This window comes from Ictalurus furcatus, chromosome 5 (genome assembly GCF_023375685.1).
Source record: "Ictalurus furcatus strain D&B chromosome 5, Billie_1.0, whole genome shotgun sequence".
NCBI classification, from domain to species: Eukaryota; Metazoa; Chordata; class Actinopteri; order Siluriformes; family Ictaluridae; genus Ictalurus; species Ictalurus furcatus.
The window spans coordinates 20,394,428-20,418,762 of NC_071259.1; the positions used below are offsets into that span (position 1 = coordinate 20,394,428).

Genomic DNA, 24,335 nt, shown 5'->3' on the forward strand with positions numbered 1-24,335 from the left:
ATAAAGATGAATTATATAGTAACACATATAATTTTAATTAGAAAATGCTCAATTATGCTCAGTTTTATCCATTATTAGTTTCTTTAGTTTAATAGTTACTTAAATTGGTGGCTGTGATTCAGCAGTTAATGTAATGTGTGAGTGAACTCATACAAATATTGTATGTTCATGTGGATTCCTCCCATAACTGAATCATTTTCAGTGTTTTATGTCATTTAATTTTTGTCATTTTACATAGCAATGAGTTTAGGTCTGGAATTATAGTTTCTTTCCTGTTGCAAACTAAGATCTTATCTTTTCTAAGTCCCCTTAAAGACAATCAAAACACAAAACAAAACAAAACAAAACAAAGGCATTATTGACAGAATTATTCATTTGTGCCACAGATTATTTTACACATAAACATTTGCCTACTTCTAGAATTGAAGCAGTCTGGCGATGTACAGTACTTCCCATGACATTTCAAAACATAGTGCTAGAATGAAGATAATCTCTGAATGGAATCTCAGTTGCAGTTTGTTGTTCCTCACCCACGGAGCTAAATGACTGTGCCACATATTGGAAATCTGAGGTAATTCAGAAAAGTCTACCATTAAGTACACATGGGCTTTAAATATTTTTGGTGTGAGTCAAATAACTGAAGTAAATAGGTACTTTGTACTCATTTACATCTTGTCATTTCCCCTATTCAATATTCATGTTAGATTCAATTCCGACGTTATTAATGATGTCAGCATTACATGGCAGTCAGCCACTTTTCAAGTGTGGTTTAGTTTCATTTAGACCAAAGGATTGATACTTTAATCTGGTTTAAGGTGTGTGATGTGTAGAGTTAATATACTGTAATATGGAATCTGGGGAGAAAATTGCAACCTATAAATTAATGTCAAATGTAAGCAGTATTGTTTCTGCTGGTTCGTTTGAAGATGATTGGTAACAGAACACAAAAAATGCTTTCATTTAAAAAAGGAAATGAAGTGTCATGTTACATTTGTTTTAGACTTTCAAAATTTGTAAATTATAGACTAGATGTTTAGTTTGTTAACACAACAAGCAAAGACAATACATAAGCAAGATTATATTATTTGCATCATTTTCACTAGGTGTACTTTCTAATACAATTTAGAATGATATCTATCTGATTTCAGCAATATTTGGACAGAAGGAAATGCTCCCCCCAACCCCCAAGGTGAATTAGCACTATAAATCAGACAACACCTCAAATATATATGCACTAATATGAAAAGCATGTTTATAAACCTATAGTAATACCCTAACAAATGAACTTGTGGCACCGAATTAGCTTTACTTTATTTCATTGATGTAATTTTATTTTAGTCCCCACCCTGCTGGAAAAAATTGAAATCATAATAAAAATTCTAATGGTTTCCATTACAAATCATCAGCTAACCATTAAAACCATTACCATTATTGGCCCTTAATGGTATCCTCTAGACAAAACATGCCACCAATAGAAGGCCACAAATTACCAGTTAAAACCCATTAGAGTTTCCATTAAAACCAATACAATTCCCATTATAACCAGTAAAACAATTACACATTTTATGAGGGTTTCTATTGTTTTGGGGTGATTTTTGATTTTTTTTTCCAGCAGGGTAGCGTACTTAATTTACTATCTATTTTATTTCCCTTATCCTAACCGTTCATATGTTATTTATTTATAATTAAACATGATTTTGGCTATTTAAAATTTTTTAAATAAATAAATAAATAAATAAATCAGCGCGCACGTGCTTAAGCGTCATTTGAGTCATGAGAATTGAACACCGAGGCCTTGTGGGAAAGCGTGTTTTGATGCCATAGTTTTATAAATAAAGGCCAAATTATTTCTGATGCGACAAAACTTCATATCCCATAGTACACTCCGGCGGGCACTCCTTTCATATGACTTCCTCTTCACTTTTAGCAAAAAAAAAAATTACACTGAACGTAAAAACCTTGTATTTTTTCAGTGCCACTTTCTTCGAGAGTACTGAACATAGCATTAAACATCACAGGAATTAATATTTTACAATCTAATGATGGGAATGCAGTGTTTGTGGGTTGCTAGGACGAATTATTTACCTTAGTTAGCAGCCGTGCTACTACCGTACAATGAGGCGATGCTAATGTCTGTTAGCTCTGAGCGAGTCCACACAGCCTTATGATAATCATTTGGTTGAACGTGGTGGGAGTTCTGGTACTATTAGAAGATTTTGCAGCTTTATTCTAATATCTTTCAGTAATGGAAGAAGTTGACAGGATTTTAATCCACTCTCTAAGACAGGCTGGCACGTAAGTTTTGAAGATGTGAACTGTGGTTTATTTTCCAACCTGCTCTTAGATCACTGACCTGCAGCTACAGACCATTTAAGTTCAGTCACTAGTGACACATTAAATCTTTTACTCATTTTGGAAATTAGCTACATCTTCATGTTCAATGTGCAGTAAGGAAGTGCTGTTTGTAATTTCCTTGCGTTTGTATCTCAGTAGATTTTATCACTTGTATTGTGAGTCAGACAGTATTGCTTTAGATTTCTTTGTACAAGAGGAAAGCAGTTTCTCTCATTTTTTGGTGGAATTTGCTTGAAATGATTGGGTAATCTAAATAACTGTCAGTCTGCTTCCGTGTCTGTGTGCATGAGTGTGCAGTTCCTTCCTCCTTGCATCCTTCTACAACCCCAATTCCAAAAGAGTTGGGACACTGTGTAAAATGTAAATAAAAACAAAATGCAATGATTTGTAAATCTCATTAACACATATGTTATTCAGAATGGAAGATAGAAAAGATATCAAATGTTTAAACTGAGGAAATGTAACATTTTAAGGGGGGAAGGTAATTTTGAATTTGATGGCCACAACACGTCTCAAAAAAGTTGGGATGGGGCAACAAAAGGCTGGAAAAGTAATTGTTACTAAAAAGAAACAGCTGGAGGTTAATTGGCAACAGGTCAGTAACATGATTGGGTATAAAAAGAGCATCTTAGAGAGGCAGAGTCTTTCAGACATAAAGATGGGCAGAGGTTCACCAATCTGTGAAAAACTGCATCTACAATTTGTGGAAAAATTTCAGAATAATGTTCCTAAACATAAAATTGCAAAAACTATGAATCTCATCATCTAATACATAATATCATCAAAAGATTCAGAGAATCTGGAGAAATCTCTGTGTACAAGGGACAAGGGTGAAAATCAATATTGCATGCCCGTGATCTTCGGGCCCTCAGGCGGCACTGCATTAAAAACAGGCATGATTCCGTAAGGGAAATCACTGCATGCGCTCAGAAACACCTCCAGAAATCATTGTCTATGAACACAGTTCACCGTGCCATCCACAAATGCTGGATAAAGCTCTATCATGCAAAGAAGCCTCCATATGTGAACTTGATCCAGAAACGTCACCATCTTCTATGGGCCAAAGCTCATTTAAAATGGACTGAGGCAAAGTAGAAAACTCTTCTGTGGTCAGACGAATCGAAATTTAAAATTCTTTTTGGAATCCATGGACGCCGTGTCCTCTAAACTAATGAGGAGAGGGACCATCCAGCTTTTTATCAGCATTCAGTTCAAAAGCCTACATCTCTGATGGTATGGGGTGCATTAGTGCCTGTGGAATGGGCAGCTTGCGCATCTAGAAAGGCATCATCAATGCTGAAAGATACTCTTTTTATACCCAGTCATGTTACTGACCTGTTGCCAATTAACCTAATTAGTTGCAAAATGTTCCTCCAGCTGTTTCTTTTTAGTAACACTTACTTTTCCAGCCTTTTGTTGCCCCGTCCCAACTTTTTTGAGACGTGTTGCTGCCATCAAATTAAATTTTTTCCTTAAAATGGTACATTTCCTCAATTTAAACATTTGATATCTTTTCTATGTTCTATTGTGAATAACATAGGGGTTTATGAGATTTGTAAATCATTGCATTCTGTTTTATTTACATTTTACACAGCGTCCCAACTTTTTTTGAATTGGGGTTGTACTTTACATTCAATATCTCTCTCTCTTTCTAAATGCCTTAATGTTTCCTGTTAAACCACGTACCTCTCACCTCTGTCCTGCAGTGATATAGATGAAGATGTGCAGAGTGTTAAGCAGTTCTCCAGTGAGCTCATAGTGCAGGCGGTGGTACGATGCTTGCGTGTGATTGACCCGGGTGTGGGCAGTGGACTCTCTCCCACGCTGCCGCCTGGTATGTCTGCCCGCTTCAGGGTGGGCATGAGCCTGGCCCAAGCCTGCCAGGTGAGCGATTAAAAACTTTGTGTCTAGATTACAGCTAGGACTACATGACATGGGCAAAAATACTATATTGCTATATTATATGATTCATCAGAACTCCCACAAAATCAGTAGACTAGATCATCTGAGATTGACCAGGACATGTCTCCTATGCATTATTTTTGGTTAACATACACTGTATGGCCAAAGGTTTGTGGACACCTGACCATCACATCCTTATGTTCTAGCATTACAATTTCCGTTCACTGGAACTAAGAGACTCAGACATGTTCTAGCATGACAGTGAAGACAAGGTTTGCTGAGGTTGATGTGGGAGAACTCGAGTGACCTGCAAGAGCCCTGACCTCAACCTCACTGAACACCTTTAGGATGAACTGGAGCATCAGTGCCCGACTTCACTAATGCCCTTGTGGCTGAATGGGCAAATCCCCACAGCCACGCTCCAAAATTTAGTGGAAAGTCTTCCCAGAAGAGGATACCTTATTATAAGAGCAGAGGGATGCTAAATCTGGAATAGGGTGTTCAAAAATTACATATATGTATGAGGGTCAGGTGTCCACATACATTTGGCCATATTTTTGATCAAACATGCCTATTCCACATGCCATTGGATCACTAGACCCTTTTGGGCCATGACTTCAAGAGGTGTCTGGCATGATGTCTGAGCTAGGACAGGATAGCTTAGAACCACAGTTCTTGAAGCATAGACAGGTGGTTTGAGCCATACATTTGTAATTCTGTTACATTGAAGGAAATCACAATTTACTTTTAATAAAGTTATATTTACTATTGTCTTCTTGTATTTATTAGCTTTTTGACCGGTCAGTTGAATGTTAGTGTTAATTTAGAAAAATAAAATAAAATGCAGCCCTATAAATAATATCAACTTGCACCTTCTGTGAGTGGAAAGTTTGCAAATAAAAAGCTCTATAATGCCAGTAAGTAGCCAAAATATTCTTATTAATTACACACATTTAATTAATAGGCATGATGTTTGAGTAGATGGATTATGTACGTAAAATAAATCTTTGGTGAGGGTCAGTGAAATTTATTCTACAGGTAGACTGTACCATTTAGCTGTGCTCTGATAGAGAGCAAATACAAATACATAGGGTTCCTAGATAAAAACAAAAACAACAAAGCAATAAACGTTAGTATTTTGTTAACTGAAGTTACAAATACATAGTGTCCATAGTTTAAAAATGTCCGAAAGCATGCTCATGATACAGCTTTTGAAGTTGTCTGGCTCACAGTAAGCGGTAATTGAAGAATAGCTTGTGGAGGAAGTTCAAAATAATAGAAAAGGAAAATGCATTTTCATGAACAGATTTAACCACAAAATAAAGCATTTTTAGCTGTAAATCTTGAAAGAGACGACTCACCCTAAATTTCGTCAAAATATTTAATGAGAGATTTATGAACCTAATTTATTCCTGTCATTTTGTTAAATATAGTTTTGTTACTTGAACCTCAATGAAAAACTTCAGATTAATTGATCGTACGTCTGCTGTTTGTCTGTTTGTGTGTAGGACTTGGGCTATAAGGGAGAAATTGGCTACCAGACGTTTCTATACAGTAATGAGCCAGAGATCCGCTCTTTACTCATGTTCCTGGTGGAGAAGCTGCCCAGAGAGAGTGCAGAGGTTTCTGACCAACCAGCAGGTATAAAATAAAACAATCACAGTATCATTGTGCAGGATATTCTGCAGACAAGAGATACTCACTTAAGCATCATGAAAATTGTGTGTTAAAAAGAATAACCATGATATTTGAAAGTTGCACATCGTTTCAGTAATACCATATTTGTTCAGAATGTTTTCTGAAGTGGTGCAAATTGTTCTGCAAAAGGCCTGTGAGGCCTCCACTATACAGAATAACAAGGGTCTTGCTCCTACTTATTATATATAAGCTCCTACTTATATTCTCAAATTTCTATATGAAAAATGGTTGGAAAAGGGCTCAAATCTGAAGACAGAGCTGGTCATTGAAAAATATTGCTTTTCTGCAAAACAGTTCCATCGTCCCAGGGAATCAGATGCTTTCCCTTCTATGCATATCTTATCAGAGTGATTTTTTTTAAAAAAAGGTTTTTTTTAAAGGACTAAATTTGAATCATGGCCCTCATTTATCAAGCTGGATAAGAATGAATTTATTCTATGTAAGTATTTCATAGGAGCGTTGACCCAATAAATTTGTAATTCATGAAAATGTGTTCAGAAAACCTTTCATGCTCTAAAGGAGCTCGTGAGTTTGGGTTAATTTTATTTGCACATATACATGTAATGAAGATTGTTTGTTTTTTATTAATAAGTTGTTTAATATTAATGCCCTTAATGGATCTTGCCATAAAATATATCTTTACAGTTTATCTGCAAAAAATGTAATGAAAAATTTAAATCTGTACCTTGCAACAAGACAACAATTCAAACATAAAGCAGAAACAACAGATTTCGGTCTCAGACACTGCATATGAGGACTAAATTTACCACTGTTTTGACCATTTACTACTAATGGTCTTACTGCTGTATGCTGAATTTCTTTGTCTTAATTATTCCTAAGACTATGCAAACTTTTGCATTCAAATGTGTGTGTGTGCTTGTCTTTTGGAAAATGTCCAAAATCAACTCCATTCAAGTAATAAGCTTTTTGTAACTCTGTTTTTGATGCTGTTTTTAGTTCAATAATACACTATTGTTTGAATTATGTCAACAATTCATAGGGAATTCAGTTTGGTTTATTTTGTTGCAGTAAACCCAAATAGAACAGTTTTGTAAAGCTATACAATTTATAGCTATAGTTTCAAAGCCACACATCACAGACACAGTGGTGGGAGTCACCGGATTTTTCCTGATCATTTAATGCATGCTGTGTCTTGATTTTAGGAATACTTGCATTCCTGGAATGAATAAATAGAAACATCCAGCTTGTTTTATGTTTCCCTTTGTTTCTTGACACATTGCTTCTCTCTTAGGGAAGTCTGCTCTCCTGCAGAAAGCCATAGCAGCCCAGATTAAAGCTCAGCTGGCATTGCCTTGGCTCCCTCCATTCTGCAGACTGCCCCTGCATCGCAAAACCCAGGTACGACATGACCACTGAGGATGGGCTGCAGTGGTTTACATTTAAATATCGCAGGTTAAATGTTTTATATGTACAGTATTATTATTTTTTATTTTTTTTACAAAAATCAATTCTTTGAAGCCTGTCTCTTTAATGAAAATTGGTCTTAACTATGTTGATGGATATCTATCTATCCAATTGCTTAAGTAACATTAATAATAATGGGAATTGGTCCTCAGAGTCCTGGTCCATGTCACAATTTCAGTGCCCAGCCACTGAGTCTCCCATACTCACTGAAAGGTCCTGCCAAGAAACAGTCTAAAGGTAAATTCATCTGCTTTTTTTCTGTGCTCATATTGTTGTAGACAACTTTCACTGAAAAAGCAATAATCTAAAAGTCTGGATGAGGAACAAGCTAAATATTTCAGCATACAGAACAAAATATTGAAAAGATTACTGTAGCTAAATGTACAGTGCTGTGAAAAAGTATTTGCTGATTTTTTCTGTTTTTGTGTATATCTCATACTAAGCTGCTTCAGAAATTAAAACAAAATCTACGATAAAACAAAGGCAACCTGAGTAAATACAAAATACAGTTTTTAAATGATAATTTTATTTATTGAAGCAAAACAGTTATCCAATAGCAACTGGGCCTGTGTGAAAATGTATTTGCCCCCGTAGTTACTAATTCTATGAAATTGCATTCATAACGGGGTTCAGCTGGACTAGACGCAACCAGACCTGATTACTGCAAACACCGTTCAATCAAATCAACACTTAAATAGAACTTTTTCAAAAGCATGAAGCTGGTGAAAAGGTCTTACCCAGTTACACACTATGCCAAAGTTGAAAGAAATTCCAGAAATGATGAGGAAGAAGGTGATTGAAATACATCAGTCTGGGAAGGGTTACAGACCTATTTCAAAGGCTCTGTGACTCCAAAGATCCACAGCCGAGAGCCATTATGTCCATATGGAAAAACTCGGCACAGTAGTGAACCTTCCCAGAAGTGGCTGACTTTCCAAAATCCCTCCAACAAAAAAAAGTCTATTCATATTCAACACTTCATCAGTTTGCAGGAACATTGACATTTTTGGGCCTTATACCCATCTCCTCCCCTAAAAAACAATTAGATTTAAAATAAATAAATAAATAAATTTGGGTCTTCCCATAAGTATGTGAATGCTGTTGCTGTGACCTTGAATTAATTCAAATCATTACTTATTTAAAAAGAGTATATTGTTTAAAATGAGAACTTTAAGGATTTAAGAAGTATTTGTTGCAGTGGCCAAATCACCAAATACCTTATATGTCACAAAAGTGCATACGTGCTTTAGCGAGTTTGCAAAAAACGTGTGAGCAACTTAAAGATGTAAATACTGGCTCTTCTCAGTGATGAGCAGGTGCCAGAAATGGAAAGCTGTGCAGCGCCACCTTGTGTACCGGGGTATTTCTGCTTTTCAATTAGTATCATCTACTGTCAGGGAGTGAATTTGCACTTTCACTTAGCGCTTCACCCCGTTTAATGTCTGGGTGTGAAGACAAAAAAAAGGCGTCAAAAAATTGTACCGTTTAACGCGCTGCGAAAAACGTCCCAGTGTGAACAGGCCCTTAGTCCTACAAGTAAGTGAAAGACCGATCTCCAGTTATTAGAAGTGTTTGTTGCAGTTATTGCTGCAAAAGGTGGTATAACCGGATTTTAAGTTTAAGGGGGCAATTAGATTTTCACATTGGTGATAGGTGTGGATAACATTGTTTTACTTCAATAAATAAATAAAAACTGTATTATGTTTATTTGTGTTCAGGCTACTTTCCTTTTATGTTGTATTTCGTTTGAAGATCTAAAACTATATTGCATAAGATATACGAAAAACAGAAGAAATCAGGAAAAAATACTTTTTCACAATACTGTATGGAAAAGAAAAAAAAAACTGGCTGTGCTTGTGTATCTAATTGACTCTAGATTTGTAAACGTGAACGTGGCTACTGTAGCAGATCTAGTGGAAAGCCTTCCCAGAAGAGCAAAGGGGACTTAATCTGGAATGAGATGTTCAAAAAGTGCATATGGGTGTGATGGTCAGTTGTCCACAAATTTTTGGACATATAGTCAGTCCATTCACAATTTAGTGATCGCAGAATTTAACGCAAAATCAAGCAAACTCCGCAATATTAGGAGGATCGTGCAATTTTTTTTTAAATAACTGCAGATTTTCTCCAGTTTTGGGCCAAGAGGTGCCATGTGATGTCATCACAATATGCATTCAGCCAAAGCCTTCTCCTCTACAGCTAAAAGGTCTGATTTACCAACAAACATCACTGTGAAAGACAGTGCAAAACTATTTCCTGCATCTGCAATTTCACAAATTCAAGTAGTTTTCTGCACAAAAGACTATGCATAGCGATTTAAAAAAAAAAAAAAGTTTAAAAACGCAGCCAAACGTTCATTTTTGGCTGCAACAATCACAAAAAAAACTCTGTGAAATCCTGCACTGTGTATTGTATACCATCTGTTTAGAGTACGAGTCAAAAGCGATAACATGAAGCATCATAACGAAACAAAACACAAGCATTTGATATTTATAGCCATAAACTAATCATAAATGGTTCAGCATAAAAGATAACTGTTGTCACCATTCAGTAATTTTAGTATCCAGACCTTTTGTAAGCAAAGAATCATATGCAAATGGTCCTTTACAAATTGTAGTTGAATACATCTGCTCTAATGCTTCTATAATTTTCTCTCAGAAGTGAAAGAGTATTGGAGGGAGTATTTGCTGCCCGTAACATCTCAGCCTTCTCAAGCCACCTCAGTGCCTGCCTCTCTGTTGGAGAACCATGTTTCAGAACTCAGCGCAGCACAGGAGTGGGAGAACGAGTGGAACAGCCAAGGCCTTCTCTCCAGACTCACTCCTGAGGTGCACTCATAAATCACTATAGACACCGACACATAACAGAGCTGTACGCCAAGTCAGTGATGTCAAGGAACATTTCACAGTTCTTATGAAATGGATTTTATGAATATACATTACTCGTGTTTTAGTTTAAAGGATTTGTACATTACCTACATGTAATTAAAAATTATATCAAACATACTTTTTACTTGATAATTCAAGGACTTTTTTAATTAACCTTTTACAACATCCAAACAAATCCATGCCTGTGTTTATGCATATTACAACCAATCATTGTTGCAGAAAAATTGCCTCAAATTACATTTGCGCTTTATAAATTTGTAGTTGCTGTGAATAGAAAAAAAAATCATGATATTGTACAAATTTACTAATTCAAATGAATGAATGCTATGATGGATTTTGTTTGATTTTCATACAGATGAAGACATAAAAAAACATTAAAACACTAATCCCACCTTAAAATCTTACTTTAACTTTCATAAGGATTGACGCATGTGAATAGTTTTGAATTTGTATATAGTGTTAGGAAAAATTAAATACTTTTACGAAATGCTTTTATACTTGTGTGGATATATTTGAACTTTCTCTCAAGAATAAGTTTGAGTCGCTACTTTATATAGATCCTTTCACATAATTATAATTCTTATGTACTTGTTCTGAGCAGCTCAAAATAGGCATTCATTTCTGGGAATAGTGCGAAGTTTGTTCTGCCTCCCACGTTAAGGCTCAGTGCTAAAAACAGAGATAAACATGTTTAAGAGGTGCACAGTGCTGTTTCCCTCACATTAATGTGACATTCAGCGTACAGGCCTGTCTGCTAAGCCATCTGTCTGTTGACATTTCACACTTCATGTCGATATTCACCCTGTTTTCAGCCTACAAACAGACTATTAGTCTGTGCTGTGGCAGCTATTCCTGTACCTGAAAAAGTCAACACTTGCTAATCCTAGCTGATATTTGTGAGAATTCTGTGCTTCTTCTGAATGCCATCAGTGTAAATTAGGCAGAGTGAGATAGGATCATCTCATGTAAAGTTGGCTATTATCTGAGATCATACTCCTTTTATATGGCATTAACATGACGGACAGACAAAGTGCATTTCTCTCGCTCTCATTTCTACAGGACTATCGCTCAAGGAAAAGAATGCGGCTGCAGAAGCGAATAGAGGAGCAGCTGAGGGCGGCTGCCCAGCCTCGGCCCGACACACACAACGCCACACGTTCGACCTCTGACCTTTCCGAGCTGTTAAACTCCTTCGCTGGGGCTACAGCAGGAGGAGATGTCTTGACCAAAGGCACACGCTTCACCCACTCTGAGAAATTCACCTTCACACAGGTACAGTGTGTGTAGGTCCACTAATATTGTTACCCTTGGTAAATATGAGTAAAGAAGGCTGTGAATAAAGACAATTTTTAAAAAATCTTGTGTACAAAAAATTCACAAAAGTACTCTGCTCTCATGGATATCAAACAATTGCAAACAAAACACAGGTTTATCCAAAAAAAAATTTAATTTAATTATTGGCACCCTTTTAGTCAATACTTTGTGCTACTTCCCTTTGCCAAGATAACAGCTCTGAGTCTTCTCCTATAATGCCTGATGAGGTTGGAGAATACATGGCAAGGGATCTGAGACCATTCCTTCATACAGAATCTCTCCAGATCCAACACATTTTGAGGTCCATGCTGGTGGATTCTCCTCTTCAGTTCCCCCCACAGGTTTTCTATGGGTTTCAAGTCAGGGGACTGGGATGGCCATGGCAGGACTTTGATTTTGTGGTCAGTAAACAATTTTTGTGTTGATTTTGATGTATGTTTTGGATCATCGTCCTGCTGGAAGATCCAACCACGGCCTATTTTAAGCTTTCTGGCAGAGGCAGTCAGGTTTTCATTTAATATCTGCTGATATTTGATAGAGTCCATGATGCCATGTCCTTACAAAATGTCCAGGTCCTCTGGCAGAAAAACAGCCCCAAAACATTAAAGAGCCAACACCATATTTAACCGTGGCATGAGGTACTTTTCCATATGGCTACCTCTCTGTGTGTGCCAAAACCACCTCTGGTGTTTATTGCAAAAAGCTCTATTTTGGTTTCTTCTGACCATAAAACCCGATCCCAATTGAAGTTCCAGTAGTGTCTGGCAAACTGAAGATGATTGAGTTTGTTTTTGGATGAGAGTAGAGGCTTCTACTTTCTGAAACGTGAGTACCTGAAACCCTTCCAAAAAACTTGTGGTGATGTAGGTGACTTCAGATTGTAGTTTTGGTGATTTTTTGACCACAAGATGCAACTGACTTCAGTTAATAACTTCATTTCTCCAGCTGTGATCCTTGGACATTTTTTGGCAACTCAAACCATCCTCTTCACAGTGCGTTGAGACAATATAGACACACGTCCAATTCCAGGTTGATTCATAATATTGCCAGTTGACTGGAACTTCTTAATTATTGCCCTGATGGTGGAAATGTGCAATTTCAATGCTTTTTCTATTTTCTTATAGTCACTTCCCATTTTGTGAAGCTCAAACACAGCTATATTCCTTGGTCTTAGCCATTGTTATGAATGACTAAGGGAATTTGGCCTAAGTGTTACCTCATATTTATACCCCTGTGAAACAGGAAGTCATGGTTGAACATTTACCTGTTCCGAGTCACCCAGGTGTACTAAAAAAATGTAAAATATCAATGGGAATATACTTCAAATATATTTTTCTCATTAATTTATAGGGGTGCCAATAATTGTTGCACACCTATATTTGACAAAGTTGATATATATATATATATATATAAATAAAAACACCCGTGTTGTGTTTGCAATTGTTTGATATCCACGACGAGTATTTTTGTAATTATTTGAACACAATTTCAAAAGATGAAATAATAAAGACAATTTTTCACAGCCTTTTTTGCTTATATTTACCAAGGGTGCTAATATTAGCAGAGGGCACTGTATATGTCAGCTTGTGTTGTTCTGATTAAACAGAAAGCTTTCCCAGAAAGCTACTAGCTTTTGCAAGTAAATTCTCTTAGCCTTTTTAGACAAAAAAAGTGTCCCCAAATTACAGACCGCTGATTTAGGATCGAGACAGTCTTGCAGTTGGAGCTTATGATATTTTTTTTGTATACAGTAGCTGTGCATAAACTTCTCTCTCCAACCTTGTTAAAGGAATAAGCGAATAAATACATAAACCCAGCTGGCTTAGTTGTAAGGCAAACTAGACAGCTATGGATATTTTTGCTATCTAGCTTGCTTTGGCCATATTCTGTAACTTTTAATTATTGAAAATGTGTAATGTAAATAATGTAAGCTAGCTACATTTGTTTGGGGATAAACTTTTACAGCTAGCTGTTAGTGTTGTGTGATTTTGGAAACCAAAACATTAATATTTATTTTTGTTTGGTCTGAAAGCTTACCAATTTCCTGTTTCCTGCAAACACTAGCCAGTCTGAAGTACTTAAAAAATATAAATTTCTTATGTATTGTAGGAAGGCATTTTAATTAACTCTGTCTTTAGGCACTTAGGACTAGCAAACGTAACCTCAGACCCAGTGCTTCTTTCTAGCTAACTTTCTAGCTAATGGTAGTTAGTGGTTAGGCATTCCATGGAGAGGAGCTGTGTTTTTTTTTTTTTCTTCAGATTTATATCACTAAATAAATTTGGGTCAATTTTGTGAGAAGTTGTAGTTTACTCTCCACATAATCAGTTATGGGGTGGACATGTGACAAGCTAATGCTTTTAATGGCTAAGTAACCCTGCTTTTAAAAAAACAATAGGACTCATCACAGAAATTCCAATAGTTTCCACTACAAATACCATTACAAGCCATCAGCTAACCATTAAAACTATTACCATTATTGGCCCTTAATGTTATACACTAGACATAACATGCCACTAATTTAGGGCAACAAATTGCCAGTTGAGACACACAGAGACCATTACAGTTTCCATTATAACCATTAAAACCATTACAGATTCTATGAGGGTTTCTGTTGTTTTTTTCAGCAGGAACATTTAGAAAAGTGTGAGTAAAACTGTAGAAATGCCACAGATGTTTTATTGATTGAGTTCAAAGCAAATTAGACTCAGAACAATCCAACAATGCCGGGGTTGTTTTTTTTCTGGTTGGGGAACTGCTAATTTGTTGCCTTAAATTAGTGGCATGTTATGTCTTAATGTATCAAAACATTATAAATACAATATGATATGTAGAAATACATTTTCTGTGAGATTAAGAAATTTGCATTATAAGTGACATCATAACTCAGTATAACATAAAGTAAATGATATACCATTTCTTTATCCTGTTATGATGCCTTTCACCCCCTAGCGGCTATACGAAAACAGACACCAGGTGTCTTTATTTTGCAGGAACCTGAGAAAGCCGCTCAGCAGATGGCAGCAGCAGCAAGTGCACTTCCCAGCTCCCACCAATCAGAGGAGGACCTAAAGGCCCAGCAGGAGGCAGAACTGTCTGCAATCCAGCAGCAACTACAGCAGCTTTCTGTCCAAATGGAGGAGGTGGGCGGAGACATAAGGCAGCTCACAGTGTCCATTCACCAGGTAATGACTGCTGCGTGTTCTGAATAGCTTCCGCTGCACTTTCCATGGTAGAATTCATGTGTGAATGTTCTGGGGGTTTTCCCCCCGTTTGATTCTTGCAAATATTAGGAAGCTCAGTATTACTTTTAAACACATTACAAATAACTGGCTTAATAAAATATATCAGTGTTTTTTTGATGAAAGAAATAAGGTGAAAGTGGTATGTAATATTAGGTAAACATTACAGTCTTTTGAATATAGTTTTCTAATAAGAGAATAAAACCTGAAAACTGTGCATTTGATTTTCAAAAATGTGACATTTGGAAGTAATACCTGAAAATTTCATGTTTATATGAATTTGGTTTGATAGGTGTCAGATGAGCTGAAACAGAGAGAGGTACGTAATTCGGAGAAGGAAAGCACCATCAGGGTTAAAAAACAGACCATCGACCTCCTACCAGATGCCGAGAACAACCTGATCAAATTACAGGTATGAGAGCCGTCCTCATAAACCATGGTCTCTAACCTTAAGCTTAGTGGAAATGTCCTGCATTCTCAATGTGTGTGTTTCAGAGCCTGGTGGAGGCAAGCTCTAAGCGAGTGGTTCACTTGGCCTCTCAGTGGGAGAAACACAGAACACCACTTATTGATGAACACCGTCGACTCAAAGAACTCTGCAGTAATCGAGAAGTGAGCCACTTTATGTGTGTGTGTATATATGTGTATATATATATATATATATGTGTATATATATATGACGGCGTTTGCTTGATTTTGCATTCATTTCTGCGATTGCAAAATCACAAAATCCTGGCAGGACTGAAAATGAAGCTAACTCAAAATTACAGCAGATTTTCTGCAGATTTGGGCCACGACACATGGTGTGACATCATCACAACGCACATTCAGCCAAAGCCCTCTTCGATTCACGTGCGTCGAACATGAGTACAGCTAAAATGTCGCATTTATCAAAAAACATCAATGTGAAAGACCGTGCAAAACAATTTCGTGCAATTGCAATTTCACACCCTCATTTACTTTTTCTGCAACTGTAAGTTGCATCACAAATTTAGAAAAAAGCCACAACCAAACCAAGCATTTTTGGCCACACCCATCACGAAAAAACTGTTTAATTTACAGAAATAATGAACACAAATATTAATTGCCCGGAAAAAGCTTTACTGAATGACAGCTTTACTTGGTGGTGATAGCTCAATATTTCAGCATGTAGCCCTACTACAGCAGCGCATACTTTGGCTCAAATTTAGGAAAAGTTTAGCTGCCACAGATTTTGTGATGAAGATTATTGCAAATGTATTATCCCATCCCACAACTACAAGCTTCATATCTGACTGGCTGCTCCCGACTCCTTGAGAGTAAAAACCACCAGAGATTTTTTTTTTTTCAGTTCCGATGCACCTCTAACTTTCACACCTCAACACCGCTGCTCTCTCCATCAGAATAATGCCAGACACAGCTTTTCTTTATCAGATTTTCTGACTGATTTTCTCTAGACGTGGAGCATAACAAATACACTAAGAGTAGTTTCAGTGTTCTTGCACTTCAATCAATGTATTGGGTATTCAGACACTTGTGCATACATGGAAGAGATGTGTGTGGAACAATTACTATTACTCAAATCTGTTATTAGATGGAGTCCTCCAGAAAGTTATCTGAAATCAAAGACCTTCATGATAAAATCCGACAGTCTGCTGAAGAGGCCAAAAAGAAGGAGAGCCTATATAAACAGCTGGTATGAAAGAAACTTTTTTTTAAGTTGTATTTTAAAGAAATAAAAAAGAAATTTGTGTACATATTCAGTAATTTGTCTTCCTGATTTAACATGTGTCCTACATTCCTTTCCCTGTGCTATTAATGCAGATCACAGAGTACGAGACTTTGCCTAAAGATGTCTCCCGCTCAGCCTACACTATGAGGATCCTAGAAATTGTCGGCAACATTAAGAAACAGAAGGAGGAAATCACAAAGGTCTTTATTTATTAATTATTCAGTTCCTGTATAATGCTGTTTTAATTATTTTTATAGCTTTAAGTTCTCTCTATGGTTTATCAGTACATTCAAATTGCTGGAGTTTGAACTGTGGTTACAACTTTTGCTTGTGAACGGCAGATTTTGTCGGACACTAAAGATCTGCAGAAAGAGATTAACGGACTTACAGGAAAGCTTGACAGAACATTTGCTGTAACAGATGAACTGGTTTTTAAGGTTAGTCCTAAGCAACTGAGTAACTGAAACAGTTCAGGTAGGAGGGATGCTTAATTAATCAGTGTTTCTGTTTTTATATTACAGGATGCCAAGAAAGATGAATCTGTTCGTAAATCTTATAAATACCTGGCTGCCTTACATGAGGTAAAGGCACATTGAAACCTTTTGATCATCAACACACACACAAAAAACACTATATGACTTACAGTATCTCACAAAAGTGAGTACACCCCTCACATTTTTGTAAATATTTGATTATATCTTTTCATGTGACAACACTGAAGAAATGACACTTTGCTACAATGTAAAGTAGTGAGTGTACAGCTTGGGCAACAGTGTAAATTTGCTGTCCCCTCAAAATAACTCAACACACAGCCATTAATGTCTAAACCGCTGGCAACAATAGTGAGTACACCCCTAAGTGAAAATGTCCAAATTGGGCCCAAAGTGTCAATATTTTCTGTGGCCACCATTATTTTCCAGCACTGCCTTAACCCTCTTGGGCATGGAGTTCACCAGAGCTTCACAGGTTGCCACTGTAGTCCTCTTCCACTCCTCCATGATGACATCACGGAGCTGGTGGATGTTAGAGACCTTGTGCTCCTCCACCTTCCGTTTGAGGATGCCCCACAGATGCTCAATAGGGTTTAGTCCATCACCTTCACCCTCAGCTTCTTTAGCAAGGCAGTGGTCGTCTTGGAGGTGTGTTTAGGGTCGTTATCATGCTGGAATACTGCCCTGCGGCCCAGTCTCCAAAGGGAGGGGATCATGCTCTGCTTCAGTATGTCACAGTACATGCTGGCATTCATGGTTCCCTCAGTGAACTGTAGCTCCCCAGTGCCGGCAGCACTCATGCAGCCCCAGACCATGACACTCCCACCACCATGCTTGACTGTAGGCAAGACACACTTGTCTTTGTACTCCTCACCTGGTTGCCGCCACACACGCTTGACGCCATTTGAACCAAATAAGTTTATCTTGGTCTCATCAGACCACAGGACATGGTTCCAGTAATCCATGTCCGTATTCTGCTTCTCTTCAGCAAACTGTTTGCGGGCTTTCTTGTGCATCATCTTTAGAAGAGGCTTCCTTCTGGGACCACAGCCATGCAGACCAATTTGATGCAGTGTGCGGCGTATGGTCTGAGCACTGACAAGCTGACACCCCACCCCTTCAACCTCTGCAGCAATGCTGGCAGCACTCATACATCTATTTCCCAAACACAACCTCTGGATATGATAATGAGCACGTGCACTCAACTTCTTTGGTCGACCATGGCGAGGCCTGTTCTGAGTGGAACCTGTCCTGTTAAACCGCTGTATGGTCTTGGCCACCGTGCTGCAGCTCAGTGTCAGGGTCTTGGCAATTTTCTTATAGCCAAGGCCGTCTTTATGTAGAGCAACAATTCTTTTTTTCAGATGCTCAGAGAGTTCTTTGCCATGAGGTGCCATGTTGAACTTCCAGTGACCAGTATGAGGGAGTGTGAGAGCGATGACACCAAATTTAACACACCTGCTCCCCATTCACACCTGAGACCTTGCAACACTAACAAGTCACATGACACCGGGGAGGGAAAATGGCTAATTGGGCCCAATTTGGACATTTTCACTTAGGGATGTACTCACTTTTGTTGCCAGTGGTTTAGACATTAATGGCTGTGTGCTGAGTTATTTTGAGGGGACAGCAAATTTACACTGTTACACAAGCTATACACTCACTACTTTACATTGTAGCAAAGTGTCATTTCTTCAGTGTTGTCACATGAAAAGATTAATCAAATATTTACAAAAATGTGAGGGGTGTACTCACTTGTGTGAGATACTGTGTATATATACACTCACTGGTCAGTTTATTAGGAACATCTGTATGCCTGGTCATTCATGGAATTCTCTAATCAGCCAATCATGTGGCAGTGCACAGTTGAAGACTGGAAAAAGACAACATTGTTTTGAGATGCTTTTCTGCTCACCCTGGTGGTAAAGAGTGGTTATTTGAGTTACCGTAGCCTTCCTATCAGCGCAAAACCTGTCTAGCCATTCTCCACTACCCTCAGTCATCAACAAGGCATTTCCGCCTACAGAACTGCCACGCACCGAATGTTTTTTTTTTTTTTTTGTAAACTCTAAAGACACTTGCACGTAAAAATCCCAGGAGAGTAGCAGTTTCTGAAATACTCAAACCAGCCCGTCTGGCACTAACAACCATACCACGATCAAAGTCACTAAGATCACATTTTGCCCCATTCTGATATTTGATGTGAATATGAATCAAGTGGCCAGCGAGTGTATATAAATACTGTAAGCATGTTCCTGCATGTCGCTGTGTTGGAACAGGAAATAAGGGACAGTTGCTCAACTATGATTACTTTTGTCTGGTAATTACAGTATATGAATACACAAAGATCTTAAGTGTAGTTTTCTGTGATTTTCTTACTTTTTCTTTGATTAATTTTGTTCCTCTCAGAACTGCACCCAGCTTATTCAGACTATTGAGGACACAGGCAGCATTATGAGAGAGATCAGAGATCTGGAGGAACAGGTGTGTGAACTTTACATTTTACAAATAGTGTGTTGCATTAATTGTCCAATCACATCTTTAATCCTTCTACATTAGAACCATTAGGAATTCTTGTTCTGACCATTTTTTGTGTGATTAAGTAAAGCAATTATGCTTAATAGTGCAGTATCCTCTACACCAAGAACATTCATCTCAAATTTGTTAAGGTCCAGCTAAATAAAATCACATGCCTATAAAGTCTGGATAAGCAGCTAACATGACTGAATGGTGACAATCGTTTCCTTTTGATGCTGTTAGTGATTAGTTCATGGCTATAAAATGGCTATAAATGCATGTCTATAAAAAACAGACACAATAATATGGTGTGTTTTTCATACTGTTTTTCCATGTTACCAATTTTGAATAATGCAACAGCAGATGAGACCTCTGTTTTGTACCTGAATCAGAGAATAAATGCATACCTCATTGCCCAGTCATCTTTAAAAGTTTTATTGTTGATTTTTTTTTTCTTTTGAGTAAGCAATGTTGTCCAGTAATCAGACCAGAGTTGATTCCCAACTGTTTGTGGAAATACTTTGCTGAATCTGCAACTGGACTGTAGTCGTTTGATTCACTAGAAATAAAATGTTAGATAAACAGTACATTTCAGAATGTATTCAGACCCCTTCATTTTTTCTCACATTTTATGTTGCAGCCTTATGCTGAAATGCTTAATTTTTTTCAACTAACATCCACATCTATACACCATACCCCATAATGACAACTCAAAAACCAGATTTGAGATAACTTTGCAAATGTGTTAAAAAGAAAAAAAGATTAAATATTACATTGACCTACGTATAAATCAGACCCTTTGCTATGACATTTGAAATTTAGCTCAGGTCCATCCCATTTCTCTGGATAATCTCTGAGATGTTTCTACACTTTGATTGGAGTCCACCTGTGGCAAATTCAATTGATTGGACATGACTTGGAAAGGCACACACTTGTCTATATAAGGTATAATATCTGAAAATGCATATCAGAGAAAAAAGCAAACCATGAGGTCAAAGGAACTGCCTGCAGAGCTCAGAGACAGGATTGTGTCCAGGCACAGAACTGGGGAAGGCTACAAAACAAATTCTACTGCATTGAAGGTTTCCAAGAGCACAGTGGCCTCCATAATTCTTAAATGGAAAACGTTTGGAACAACCAGGACTCTTCCTAGAGCTGGCCACCTGGTCAAACTGAGCATTCGGCTGAGAAAGGCCTTGGTAAGAGATGTGACGGAGAACCTTATGGTCATTCTTGTTGAGCTCCAGAGATCATTTATGGAGATGGATGAAACTTGCAGAAGGTCACCCATCACTGCAACACTCTGATCTGGGATTTATGGCAGAATGGCCAGACAGAAGCCTGTCCTCGGTATAAGAACCATGAAAGCCTGATTGGAATTTTGCCAAAAAAAAAATAAAAATTCAAATTCTAAGCGGGCTTTCATGTATCTTGCACTGTTATCACAAATCTGTTATTTTCTTTGTCATTATGGAGTGTAGAGTGATGTAAATAAAAAATTTGCTTTGCACTCATTGACTACGTTTACATGGACAGCAGTAATCTAATTATTGACCTTACTCTGATTAAGATAATAATGTGATTAAGGTGTTTACATGAGTTGCTTTTAGAATACTCCTGTCATGTTCCCGTTTTACATGTTATAGAACATAATTAGATTAACAGCCCGCGTCATTACGTCCGACGTCCCTCCAGAATTTCACGTATCAACATACAGTTCGTCTTCGTTACGGTACTGTATACAGTTTTGGGCGTTTTTATTTTTTTTATGAACGCTTTAAGTGCAGTTAATTATTTGTCATGCTATACGTGCTAATAGACAACTGTTTGAAACCATGGGCTGCGTCTCAAATCGCGTAGTTACGTCTATATAGTAGCCGAGATACATGTATTTTTCCCCACTACAGGCCTATAGTAGGAAAGTTTGCGGTTTGGGATGCAGCCGTGCTCTCTTGTTCGCCGTAAAATGTAAAACTGCTGTGTGTGATCGTGTCCTGTCGCAAAATGCGGTGAAAACTCTCACACGACGCTCATAATGTGATTAAGGTGTTTACATGTCTGTAATACACGTCCATAATGCGACTAAAACAGGAGTACTCCACCTGTCTTAATTCGATTAGAGCTTAATTCGATTATGACCTTAATTCGATTAAGGTAAGTAAAAATTGCTGTTTACATGGTAGTTTCTTAATCAAAGTATGGTCTTAATCGGATTAAGAGTGGATTATTGTTGTCCATGTAAACGCAGCTATTGATATCATTCATCACAATATGCAGTCAAAATATTGTATGAATGGTGTGTGTGTGTGTGTGTGTATGTATATATATATATATATATATATATATATATATATATATATAATATATATAATATAATATAACATAATATAATATAATAATTGTATTACCAGTGCTCAGTCTCTTGTCCCTCCTTTCTGTAGATTGAGACTGAAAATGGTAAAAAGACTGTTAGCAACCTGGAGAAGATTCTGGAAGACTACAAGGCTATTCGACAAGAAAACTCTGCCCTAGCAGCTAAGATAAGAGAAGGTTAACTCAAACGGGGAAGTGTTTACCGGGACTATACAGACACTATGATCGGCTCTGATGGTAACACTAGTGTCACTCCATCTCCAAGCTTATGAGCCAACTGTGATCCAACGTAATTCCAACCCAAACAGCTACAAAGCTGCTTTTGGCTGGAGATGTGGACACAATACTCTTTTGTATCAAAATGAAAGAAATTTAGTTTGTTGTGAAAATGTTGGAACCATTTGAATGTATTCTGATCTTCTCTTTTTCCCCCTCATTTGGCCTTGACTGCAGTGGTTCAAGAAGGATTGGTACATATGCTTTGCCTGTAAATACACAATGACAACTTTATTGTGTAGCCAAAAATGTCCATTAACTGTGACCCCTGTTAGTCAAAATAGCTAACGAGAGCACTGGAATCTTACAGAGATGTGGTTAAATTTAGGACGCTATGCATGAGTTTGAAAAGATTTTCAGAGCGACCCATCTTATGTAGCATCTATGCTATGTAGGATCTTATATAACATCTACGTAGTGTCTTGCACATGGGTTTGAACTGCAATATGAATTTGCAAGAGGTGATCTAAAATCAGTGTTTGCCTCTGATCTACAGCAGTCAATCAAGTCATATAATTGAGTAAGCTTATCATTGTCTTTAACTGTTAAGCCGAGAACACTGATTGTTTCCTACATCTCATATCCTGAGAGAATTAGGATTAACAATAAGTCCAATCAAGTATTATCTCAAAATGGCTTCCAATTAGAGCCAATCTCTAATGTGTTTGATTTTAGAGATACCACACACAAAAACAATGGTTGCCAATTTCTTTTTAATCAACGTGTCATATGTGGATACTTAGTCTAGTCGAACAAATAAACTGTCCATGTTTCTTGTACTGCAAATTATCTGTGGCAGAATGATTGACTGCAGATTAGCTGGAGTTATTATGAATCATTAGGCCCTGTTGAATGTTCCAACTAATGTGCAAAAATTGAGCAAATCTCCACCAAGGAACGGTTTAGAAAATCCAGCTTCTTTTATACCATTGTGAAATTCTTGTCACTCATTTGATTAAAAAGAATGCAAAAAGAAGTATTAGTGAAATGTATTTCAAATTTTGTGTACTTTTGCATACTGATATAATAATACATACATTAATGCATCATAAGTGTTTTGTATTTCCTCTGAAATATTTATCATATTAGGCTTTTGTGTCTGTCTGAGAAATGTCCTCACAAACACAAATGTGAGGTGTAAACATAAGGGTTATTGATCCTCTAAGTCCAGATGTAGTGTTGAGGACAGTGTACGTGAGCGCACATTCATCAGCTGGGCTACTAATCAGTAAGGCAAACCATGGATAAGGATACAGAGACAGGAAGCGTTTGCTTAATTCTTATCAGTTTCTTGAAGTCAAGATTGACGTTTCAGGATACAAAATTGCATAGTTTGTTATAGACAAATTGACATGTATCCTTTGCAACACTGCAACAGTTTTGATGCTGATTTTTCTGTTACTTCTATTTATTGAAAGACTCTATTTCTTTATCATTCATTCTGTCATGTGTCATTATGCCGGTTTCCATGTAGAGGTGGCTAGATAGAATTGGGTAAAGAATATTTTATTGAGAACCACACAGATATTTGCACACAATGTTGGAGTTTAACTTTTTTTTTTTTTAAACATGTCAAGGCTAATTCTAAATCAACACAATGGAGATCTTTCTTATGGAAGCTATAGTAGAGACTCAGTCAGTCTTCCAGGGCAACCGGAATTAGCAGAAGTGGCTTTAGTTTTGGATAGGCAAAGTAACTTAGGCTTTTACTAGGCCTGTCACGATAACTACTTTTGTTGGACGATATATTGTCCCTGAAATAATTGCGATAAACTAAATTATTGTCATTTTAAGACTATTTTATGCCACCGATATAATAATATAATAGCATAATAATGGAGGTACATTCATTCAAAGAGCAATGAACTTTTAATTCGTAAGAATATTCAGACATTGGTATTGGAATGTTAAAAATAGTTTTTGTCTTCTGACGAAAATATCCTTTACATTTAGTCAGTATTTCGTCATGGCATATTTATTCATTTTACTCTGACTAAAATGGCATTTAGTATTATTCACTGGCATTTTAATTGATGAGAAAATGCAAAAATTAAACCAAATATTCACACATTTTATATATTAGCAAAAACATGTGAAAACTGCTCTTGTTGTGAACCTGATCTCCTGAAATATTACAATGAGT

General features: G+C 37.1%; 1 protein-coding gene across 1 annotated transcript; it reads left to right on the plus strand.

The window, feature by feature from the left end:
* Window positions 1-1,897: 1,897 nt before the first annotated feature.
* Window positions 1,898-24,335, plus strand: ccdc22 (coiled-coil domain containing 22). The gene is made up of 16 exons (XM_053625108.1): window positions 1,898-2,295; window positions 4,062-4,239; window positions 5,766-5,898; window positions 7,208-7,314; window positions 7,533-7,617; window positions 10,039-10,208; window positions 11,328-11,540; window positions 14,576-14,767; window positions 15,117-15,236; window positions 15,320-15,436; window positions 16,398-16,499; window positions 16,628-16,735; window positions 16,877-16,972; window positions 17,057-17,116; window positions 19,436-19,510; window positions 21,985-24,335. Exons 1-16 carry the CDS (start codon window positions 2,246-2,248, stop codon window positions 22,096-22,098), a joined length of 1,920 nt encoding a protein of 639 aa, XP_053481083.1. The 5' UTR covers window positions 1,898-2,245; the 3' UTR covers window positions 22,099-24,335.

Excerpts from the sequence above, each read along its gene's own strand:
- ccdc22 (XM_053625108.1), top strand. The coding sequence starts at position 2,246 with ATGGAAGAAGTTGACAGGATTTTAATCCACTCTCTAAGACAGGCTGGC. Across the intron at positions 16,500-16,627 it reads AGAGCCTATATAAACAGCTG|ATCACAGAGTACGAGACTTT; the intron begins GTATGAAAGAAA and ends CTATTAATGCAG. Across the intron at positions 16,973-17,056 it reads CAGATGAACTGGTTTTTAAG|GATGCCAAGAAAGATGAATC; the intron begins GTTAGTCCTAAG and ends TTTATATTACAG.